We start from the raw sequence: 10,658 nt of genomic DNA on the forward strand, positions 1-10,658 counted from the left end.
ATAATCTGTTAACTGGACTGACAACCAACAAAATGCACTAACTACTAATAGTTGATTGATTGGTTTGTGTGGTCAAAATGACTCTAAAATATTATCAATCTATAAATAATAATACCTAGAGGAATTGAGTGTGGTGGTGCCGCCCGGCTGATCATTGTCCCGTAGAATTGTACTGGATTGATGAGTGAGAGCTTTGCTAAACATGGAACGTCGACGGCGCGGACGCCCAGCGGCCCGCGATGATGTTCAAGTGCTCCATGAAGCGCTAACCCTAGCCGCCTAGCGCGTCGACGCTCAGCCGGCGATGATGTTCAAGTGCTCCATGAAGCGCTAACCCTAGCCGCCTAGCACGTCGTGCGCAGCGTCGACGGCGCGGACGCCCAGCGGCCAGTGGACGCCCAGTAGCATCAAAGTTGGTTTTGAAAAAGTTCAACTGCATCCAACTTTACTGCTACAGGATTGTATCAATAACAATTTGACCACCTTCTAGAAAACTATACGACATGTGATGTCATACAAAAATACGACACATTAACTGGGCAAGATGTTATATTAAGAACAAAAGTATTCAGATTCTATGTAGAATTTAGAACAGTTTCTCCGTAAAATGGGGCACATTCAGATGTCGCTGCAGATGACTTAAATCTCGGCTCAATCCCACAACAGATTCATAATTTTCATTCAGGATGCATGACCATTTTAGACTGAGCGGCCATCCGTAAGACTGAAACATTACAGTTTTTATTAGACTACAACAAAGGGACTGGAAACAGCAAAAAATTGTGATAGTATAGATTTCCCCCCAGATCAGGTAGTACAGACAAACAACTCCTTGCCCTCCAATGCACTCTCTCTACGGAACAGAAGAACTAGTGTTTGTTTCTACATGACAAATTACACGAAAACAAGTAGAATCGACTGCAAGCGATGCAGAAGGTTACACAGTGTTCTCAAATCTAATCGGAGATGGGTGTATCTAAAATGCAATGGATCTTGGATCCTCTGTTCATTGTAATGTTGCTGGCTGTCAGATCGACAGTTGCTTCCCGGAAGAGAACACATCGAAATAACTCAAGAGCTTCCTGAAAAAAAAACCTTCACTGTTCTGGCCAAGATTTGTCGAGCATGTACCGCATTAAGGCTTGAATGGGGCGAATACGACCACCGAGTTGTGTCCTCCAAATCCAAAGGAATTTGAGATACCTGCATGGCGATACCAAAACTAACATGAGAGGAAGGGAAAAGATGGAACAGTACAATTGCGCTACAAAGGAGAGGATTTGCTACTCACCAACATTGATTTCATGTTCGACCTTTACGTTGGGTACCGTGTCAAATTCAACCGCAGGCTCCCGGTCCTGCAGTTAACATATTCCAGCTCTTAGTTTTTCTAGCCATGCTGGTCTGCTAACTGAATTAGCTGTAATATTGTAAACAAAACTTACAAACTGGTTTATGCTCGGATGCACCAATCCAGTGTTTATCGCTTTAATAGTAGCAATGGCTTCCAAACCACCTGCTGCACCTAGGCAATGCCCTATCATGGACTGCAAAAGGAGGAGAAGGCGGTCATATTAAGAAGGGACAATGAATCAATATCCTTCAAGTAACAAAGGCAGGACAGTAAAGCACCTTGGTTGCGTTTACTTTTATCCCAGATGGGTCCTTAAAGACTTGCTTGATGGCATTCATCTCTGCCAGATCACCAGCAAGGGTGGATGTTGCATGAGCATTGATGTAGTTAACCTGCAAATAATCATTTGCGATTTATTTCAATCAATGAAACTTCTTCAAAAGCATTTGCCAATCAAAACAAGAAATTTACAGTATGTGCCTGAATCAATAGATGTTAAATAGACCATAACAATCAGAGGTATTGTAATTCTGTAACAGCAACGCAGAAACCTTTCAAGCACAATGTATACTGTGGAAAGATGACAGAAATAGGCATTAACAATTTACAATTACATGCCAGCCATGATGACTTTAATGTTACTGCATAAAAAGATTTCCAATCTGAATACAGAATGGACAAATTACACAACGCACAACTGGAAACAATAATTTGAAGGATCACTCATAACTGCCAAAGTATGAAGGTAGCCAATATCATATTTGAGGGAACTAGCCAATATCATATGAAAAGAGAACAATTGCAGAAATAATGTCCTAATGCTGAAATGTTTCGGTTACCTCCTCTGGTGCCACACCAGCATCTTGAAGACTTTGTCTGATGCAAGATGAAACACCAAGACCATCGGCTCTTGGATCAGTCATATGGTAAGCATCACAGTTCACAGCACCTCCTAGATACTCCGCAACTATTGGTGCACCACGTTTCATTGCATGTTCTAAGCTCTCCATGACCTGTTTCAATTGACATAATTAAGGGACTAGAAGCACAATAAATAAAAATTTCATAAAAGAATCTATAGAACATCAAATGTTATTGTCATTATGTTCTATGATAGGAATATCGTAGATGACCAACAAAATCAAAACATCAAAAACTTCAACATGTTCTCAATTGAAGTATTTAAGGTTGACTCGACTAGCTAAACCCATGGGAAATTGCTATTTAATAGATTGCTGAAATCACAAAAAATCAGTTTCACTTGAGTCCAAACACGCATCATCATAAAAAAGTTCTAGTGAAGCTATGATACCTTAAAAGCTTAATATATAATCTGGACTAGAATAATGTCCGCGAAACATCTAGATTCACTAGAAGGTATTATTGAACAGATTCATTTAAATAAATATAGTTCAGTTTAAAGGCCGTTGGATACGATAAGGTAATTTCAGTAAAGATATGATATCAACCTAATTCTAAAATATATGTGGACCAGAATAAGTTCATAAGGCATACCAGTACTCCAGCTCCTTCACCCATGACGAAACCATCACGCTCCTTGTCCCAAGGCCTAGATGCTGTTTTAGGGTCATCGTTCCTCTGTGATAGTGCTCTACATGCAACAAACCCACCAACACCAATCGGAATAATGGCGGCTTCAGTGCCACCAGCAATCATCACATCGGCTTCGCCTTTGCGAATATGGTTTGCTGCAGCGTAGAAACAGTAGTTCGAGGTAGCACATGCAGTTGAAATAGAGTAGTTTGGACCCATGAAGCCAATGTCCATGCCCAGCAGGGCAGATCCCATGTTTGTTATGGCATATGGGATGAAGAAAGGAGTTATCTTTCTGTAGCCCTTCTCGAGAAGATTCTGAACACCATCAGAAAACACTTGGAGGCCACCCATACCAGTCCCCACAAGTACACCAGCCCGGGCCTTGTCAATCTGTCAGAGAGCATTTACTAGTTAGCAACAAACATTATTTTTCTCAAATATAATACAAATGGTGAAAACAAATGTAGCAGCATAGGCAGTATTAAATAGAACAAATGAAGCTAATATCAACCTTACGAAAAGCCAATACATTATTACTAAATGGTATCTTGACTTAGTCCTAGTGTGCATATTTGGCAAAAAAAATGTGCAAGTGACATCAAATGACAAAACAGATCTATGCTAGTTAACAATCACTTACTTTCTAATTAGATATAAACCAACTGAGTAAAGCAGAGTAAGTGACATTCTTAATAAAGAGTGTGTTGGCCCATAATCTACTGTGATGCTACTACCCACACAGATCAATTTTTTACTTTTGCCAATCCAAATAGAGCTGTACCACTCCATCTGCCTACAACGAAGTCTAAAGAACGCAGTGACATCGCTAGTATACTGGCATGGGTACTTACTGCTGATGTTAGATGTCACCTTCTAGAGAACACGCTCTTGACAACTTCCTTTAAGAGAGAACACATCTTGATTTTTAAGACTGAATTCAACTACTGCCCTTTTAGGATTTTACAGTGAGAAGAAAAGGTTATGGCCATTTACTCCCAAAGTGTTAAATAAATGCTTCCTTCTCTGTTTTGCATATAAGATCATCAGATTCAACTATGCCTACGAATCACAACCCGCAATGCCAAATTGTACTTCCTTAACTGCCCAAGATCTATCCTCTGGGATCATTACTCCAGCTGTTCCTCTTTGCCAAGATCAGATGGCACGTCGCCGTCACAATTCAAATTCCAACGTCTCCATCTCACTGTCAGCTCATTCTTCCTGGATTTGCACAAGCGCTCTACTATCCTCGCAGATAGCATCTCAGAACAAGAAAAGGGGAGAAAACGGCCATCCGATCTATAAAAGGTGCTGTATTATTAATACTACCAGACGGGCGCTTTCCAAGAGCGAAATCTACCAGGTTTTATACTGACTAGAAAGTTGGTACTGGTAAAATGCAAATCACTGGAGTAGCTTCAGTCAGCGCCTGATCTGGTTATTAGGTAACAGGCGCAGCATTTGTTTGAATCGGGGCAGGGGCAAGCATAAAGCATGTGATTGGGTACCTTGGCCATGGCGTCGGAGCCGAGCGCGAGGCCGGCGGACTCGAGCGCCTTCTTGCCGCTGACGATGCAGTAGCGGAGGCAGTCGTCGAGCCTGCGGTCGTTCTTGCCGTCGATGTAGCCCTCGGAGGAGAAGCCCCGGATCTGGCCGGCGAAGCGCGTGGGGAACTTGGAGGCGTCGAAGCGGTCGATGGGGCCCACGCCGCTCTCCCCGGCGAGCAGGCGGTCGTAGTAGGCATCGACGTCGTTGCCGAAGACGGAGACCAGCCCCATCCCCGTGATCACCACCCGCTTCTTCGGATCCGTCTCCCGCCGGGGCGGGGCCGCCGCGGCGGCCGACGCCGAGGCGCGGACGGAGACGCGGGCCGGCCGGGGGCGCGACGCCGACGGCGCCGCGCAGGCCGCGGCGGTGGGGACGAGGAGGCTCTGCATGGCTGGGGGCGGCGGCGGGCGGGCGGGGTGGTGGCGATGGAAACGAGGCGGGGAGGGGGCTCTGTCTCTGGACTGGTGTGGTGTGCTGGCTGCGGGGTGGGAATGGAGGCGAGAGCGCGTATGTATGTATGGAGGGTGGGGCTGGCTGGGGGGGCCCGCGACCTGGGCACGGGGGCTTTGGAGGCGACGGAGAGGGGCGGTGGGTTCGGCAACGATAAATGGGCGGACTCCGCAATGCCGTCGCCCGCTGTTCTTGTTTCCGGGGTTTTGTTGGTCCAAGGAAATGCTCCGTGACAATCGAAAAATATAGTACTACATGTAGCTTGAGCTGTTAGATTTTGCTAGATTAATCCAACGTCCGTATGAAGAAATGGCAGTCTCTGGCATGAAATAAATGGAAGTGATTTCTTTTAGGACAGTACTCTGCGTCGGCGCACCGGCTTAAATTTGGGTCGGTCGGCTGCCGAGCGTTGGATTTGCACGCGTGAGTGGACGAGATTGCCGCGACCAAGTCATCCTCTTCCTCCCGCACGCACGCGTAAACACAGGAAAAGACGGATCTCCGCGGGTCAGCCTCCTGCTCGCCCTTGGCCGCCACGTCGCAGCTCGCCGGGGCCGTTCGCCATCGCAGCTTGCCAGGGCCGCTTGCCGTCGCAGCTCGCCGGGGACACTCGCTGTATGCAGCTCCGCCGGGCCGGGCGTATCTCCCTCCCTCTGGTTGCAGCACCGCCAGGTGAGGGTTCCAGCATTGTCGCAGTCCGCCGTCGCAGCACCGCGCACCATGCAGCTCCATCGCCGCCGCTCACCATTGTTAGCTAGCCGTTCTCGGTTTGAAGCTTTTTTAGAAGCGCGTTGTAGCTTTCCTCCTCGCCTATTGCAGCTTTTTGCCGCTGCGAGATGCCGACCTCCAGCTACCTCGTATCCAGTTGAAGCTTTTTTCAAAGCTAGTTGTAGCTTTCATGCTTGCCGGATGTAGCATTTTTAAGCATTGGTTTCAGCTCTGACGTACATCCGTCGAAGCCCCCTGCTTCCTTTGATTCCAACAAAAAATGTTGTTGGTTCTAGCTCTGGATTTGCTGGTTGTAGCAAAAACAAAAGCTGGTTCCAGCTCTGCCTTTGCCGGGACAAAAATCATATGCTGGAAAAGCCATTGCTGCTCGCTGCTTCCGTCGGTCGCCGTGGTAGCAAAAAATCTTGCCGGAAGAAGCTTTTGCCTCGTCGTTTGCAACCAAATGAGGCGGCCGCCGACGGCGACATAGAAGACACTCCAGGCGATGCACCAAAACTACATGCTGGTTCCAACTCTGGATTTGTCGGTTGCAGCAAAATCAGACGTCGGTTCCAGCATCCCCTGTGTCGTGGGTGTGCCTCGCCGTCGCAGTTATGCAGCTCGTCTGCCGGAGCTGGGGGATTGCTGGAGCTGGAGACGGCCCCCTGGGAGAATAGCCAGAGCTACGGATAAGAGGTGGTCGTGTGTGTGGGGAAATCACCGGCCGTGGGGTGGATGACGACCTCACCAGCGAGATTGGCTGCGGCGGGGGGTAGGGGACGATGCGGGGGGAGACGGCAGCCTCGCCGGGGCCGCTCGCCGTAGCAGCGGGTGGGGCGGGGGAGGAGCAGGAGCACGTGGTAGCGGGCGACCGGCCAAAGCTTCGGCCGGCGCACTGTCCCTAAATGTTTACCTTTCTTTTATGACAGTACGGGGCTGTTTGCTCTAGGCCTAGGAGGCTAAGGAGTAAGAAGTGTCACACTTTGTCATACAATATTGTCAAACTTGTCTAAGATTAGTTCTTTAAAATGAGAGTCACAAGTTGGCAAGATTAAGGGAATCTTGTCACACTTAAATTTCACAAAATAAGGTTTATTATATTTCACAAAATATATATCTTTAGATTCTTCATCTTCTAACCATAAATTTTTGGGATTTTTATTTCTGTGCCCCTGGTTCCTTACCTCTACTCATTCATCCCCGCGCTCTTAACTTTTGCTCACTTTTCCCCACTCCCTTGCCAGAAACCCTCATAACTGGGCACAACGGTCGTTGCCGTCGGGTCAAAGGCTTTGACTGTTAGCTGACGAGTGGGGCCGCGTATACGTGGGTGCATGCAAGACCGCGGTCGTGGGGTAGCATATCATATAAAGAGGGCAACCACCTCCATCGCCCCTATCTTTTCCCCAAATCCCCTCGCTGCGCCCAACGCTGGCCCGACCCATTTTAACAGCGCCGACAAAAAAAATTGTGCATGCATATTTGAATAAAAACAACTTAATTAAACATTAAAGCCGACCTTAGGAAGGCCGACGAGAGTCCACGCGTCCACATTAGCATTGAAAGAAATTAAAAACAACCTAACTACGAGGCGGCGCGCTACCCAGCGCGCCCTAGGCGTTGTCATCGTCGTCGTCCTCGGGGTGGGTGAGGTCGATGAGCGTCGGCGCAGGGCCGGCCCAGGTGAACGCCGTGTTCCAGACGGCGGCGATGTCGGCCGCGGGCAGCTGTTCCGACGGGGCAGTGCCGGCGCGGGGGGCTGTGCGGCTGCCTGTGCAGACGCGGCTTGGCGCGCATCCTCCTCAGCCTCGCGCGCCTCCTTCTCGAGGTCGCGCTCGAGCATCTCCTCGTACTCGCCGCGACGGCGCTCCTCGGCGAGCCGTCGCTGGCGCCACATCTCGAGGTACGCCGCCTCCTGCTCCGGGGTCGCCCCATCCAAACCGGTGGCGCGGACACCCACTCGCGCACCACTCCCGTCCAGGAGAAGCGCGCGATGGGCTCCGGCTCCGGCTCGGGCTCCGGCTGCGGCTCCGGGTCGGCCTTGACGAGCTGTCGGGGAGGGGACGGCGGGGCCACCGGCGGCACGACGCAATCGCCGGCCGCGGAGAGGGCGAGGGCCTACACCATGGCCGCCTCGTAGCGAGCCTCCTCTTCCTCCATCGCCTCCACCCTGCGCCGCTCGTCCTCCTCGCTCTCGCGGTAGACCGCCTCAAGGGCCGCCTGGTCTTCCTCCCGGACGACGAGCGGGGGCGGCGGCACGCTGCGGTCGACCTCCCGCACGCCGCGTCGCCTCGCCTCCTCGTGCTCAAAGGCGAACCACCTCGTCCAGTTAGGCGAGTCGGTGGCGTAGGTGGCGTCGCGGCGCTGCTTCGGCGTCAGCATTGCCCGCCGGTGCCGCACCTCCTCCGTGTGCGCTCTAGTCGACCGCGGGGCCGCCGGCACTGGGATCCTCTCTGGATCCAGATGCCAGTCGTGCGGCAGGGTGACGTCGGGGTACGGCAGAGGGACGCGGTGCTGCCAGTGCCACTCCGCCTGGTGCCTTGGCACGCTCACTCGCACCCTCTGCCGGCGAGCCGGCGCCGGTGGAGGCGGTACGAACTCAGAGGGGAAAGGGACGGCGGGGGTCTTGCCCTTGGACTTGCTGCTGTCGGCACCGGAGAAGAGCTCCATTTGGCTAGGGTTGGCTAGGGTTTTTTCTAGGGTTTGCCGGCGACGGGGGAGCGAGCGTGCCTAGATGGGGACGGCGAGTTTGGATGAGGATGGCCCTGCCACACGGTCGGCTTAAAAAAGGGCGACCGTCGTCGCTGACGCGTGGGCCCGTGGTCATAAATTAAGCTGACCGCGAGTGGGCGGCCGCCAGGTGAGGACGCGGCGGACAGCGAGAAGGCGCGGGTGGCGTCCGTTCGACGTCTGTGCCGACGCATTTGGGCGCAAATTTGAAGTGATTTAGAGGAGGTCAAATAAATTTGAATTTGAGAAAATGTGCTCCAAATGAGCTCCCAAGCTAGGGTAAACAGCCCATTTGTAATCAAGTTTTTTTGAACCTACTCTAAATGAGCCAAATGTTTTTTTATTAACACATATTCACTTTCCATGGTGTAGATTCGAAGTCTCACTATTTTTCGATTTTTTTTCAAAAACAGAAGGTAACACCACCTCCTCCCCTTGAACTCTATGAAATCATGTACATGATAGCTCATATGTGTGAAGGTTTTCTCATGAAAATAATCATACAGCAAATTTATGATTTTTGGTTGGTAACATGTCACATAAGACAACATTGTGCGCAGGTTTTATATTTTTTGATTTTTTTAAATTAATGGTGCTCATTTGACCTCGATCGTGCCAGCTAGGGTTTTTTCATGAAAATGACCATAGACCAAGTTTAGTATTTTTCCTCGTTAGTTTGTCTTACAAAACGACGAACGGCGAAGGTTTCATATTTTTTCGATTTTTTTAAAATTAGTTATGCTCAGTCAAAGCCTTCGAAACCCCGTTAACCAGCTCAAAACCCCTCTAAACCCCGCGGGGTTTCGCCTAACCCTAGCTCCCAACGTCAGTCGTCCGATCATACCCTCGCGCCAAGCCACAGCCCTCAGATCTGGCCTTCTAGAAGGAACTAGGTGGGCTGGCTGTGTGCAGGCTCCTGATACGTCTCCGTCGTATCTACTTTTCCAAACACTTTTGCCCTTGTTTGGGACTCTAACTTGCATAATTTGAATGGAACTAACCCAGACTGACGCTGTTTTCAGCAGAATTGCCATGATGTTATTTATGTGCAGAAACAAAAGTTCTCGGAATGACCTGAAACTTCACGGAGATTATTTTTGGAAATAATAAAAAATACTGGCGAAAGAATCAAGGCCTGCCCCCCTGGGCGCGCCCCCTGCCTCGTGGGCCCCCTGGAGCTCCACCGACCTCAACTCCAACTCCATATATTCGTGTTCGGGGAGAAAAAAATCAGAGAGAAGGATTCATCACGTTTTACGATACGGAGCCATCGCCAAGCCCTAAACTCTCTCGGGAGGGCTGATCTGGAGTCCGTTCGGGGCTCCGGAGAGGGAAATCCGTCGTCGTCGTCATCATCAACCATCCTCCATCACCAATTTCATGATGCTCACCACCATGCGTGAGTAATTCCATCGTAGGCTTGCTGGACGGTGATGGGTTGGATGAGATTTATCATGTAATCGAGTTAGTTTTGTTAGGGTTTGATCCCTAGTATCCACTATGTTCTGAGATTGATGTTGCTATGACTTTGCTATGCTTAATGCTTGTCACTAGGGCCTGAGTACCATGATTTCAGATCTGAACCTATTATGTTTTCATCAATATATGAGAGTTCTTGATCCTATCTTGCAAGTCTATAGTCACCTACTATGTGTTATGATCCGGCAACCCCGAAGTGACAATAATCGGGACCACTCCCGGTGATGACCGTAGTTTGAGGAGTTCATGTATTCACTATGTGTTAATGCTTTGGTCCGGTACTCTATTAAAAGGAGGCCTTAATATCCTTTAGTTTCCAATAGGACCCCGTTGCCACGGGAGGGTAGGACAAAAGATGTCATACAAGTTCTTTTCCATAAGCACGTATGACTATATTCAGAATACATGCCTACATTACATTGATGAATTGGAGCTAGTTCTGTGTCACCCTATGTTATGACTGTTACATGATGAACCGGATCCGGCATAATTCTCCATCACCGATCCAATGCCTACGAGCTTTTCATATATTGTTCTTCGCTTATTTACTTTTCCGTTGCTACTGTTACAATCACTACAAAACCCAAAAATATTACTTTTGCTACCGTTACCGTTACTTCCATATTACTTTGCTACTAAATACTTTGCTGCAGATACTAAGTTATCCAGGTGTGGTTGAATTGACAACTCAACTGATAATACTTGAGAATATTCTTTGGCTCCCCTTGTGTCGAATCAATAAATTTGGGTTGAATACTCTACCCTCGAAAACTGTTGCGATCCCCTATACTTGTGGGTTATCAGCTCCGCGCCGTTGGATCACAAGAACAGC

The 10,658-nt window shown here is 49.2% G+C and overlaps 1 protein-coding gene across 1 annotated transcript; it reads right to left on the reverse strand.

Annotated features, from left to right (window-relative positions):
• Nucleotides 1–719: 719 nt before the first annotated feature.
• LOC123165426 (3-oxoacyl-[acyl-carrier-protein] synthase I, chloroplastic) lies at nucleotides 720–4,934 on the reverse strand. Its single transcript, XM_044583063.1, has 7 exons — nucleotides 4,420–4,934; nucleotides 2,870–3,301; nucleotides 2,194–2,367; nucleotides 1,633–1,746; nucleotides 1,446–1,547; nucleotides 1,292–1,358; nucleotides 720–1,203 (listed from the first exon to the last, which is right to left on the reverse strand). The coding sequence occupies exons 1-7, from the start codon at nucleotides 4,846–4,848 to the stop codon at nucleotides 1,136–1,138; spliced, it is 1,386 nt and encodes a 461-aa protein (XP_044438998.1). The 5' UTR covers nucleotides 4,849–4,934; the 3' UTR covers nucleotides 720–1,135.
• Between the last annotated feature and the right edge of the window lie 5,724 nt (nucleotides 4,935–10,658).

Source organism: Triticum aestivum, chromosome 7D (genome assembly GCF_018294505.1).
Source record: "Triticum aestivum cultivar Chinese Spring chromosome 7D, IWGSC CS RefSeq v2.1, whole genome shotgun sequence".
Taxonomy (NCBI): Eukaryota; Viridiplantae; Streptophyta; class Magnoliopsida; order Poales; family Poaceae; genus Triticum; species Triticum aestivum.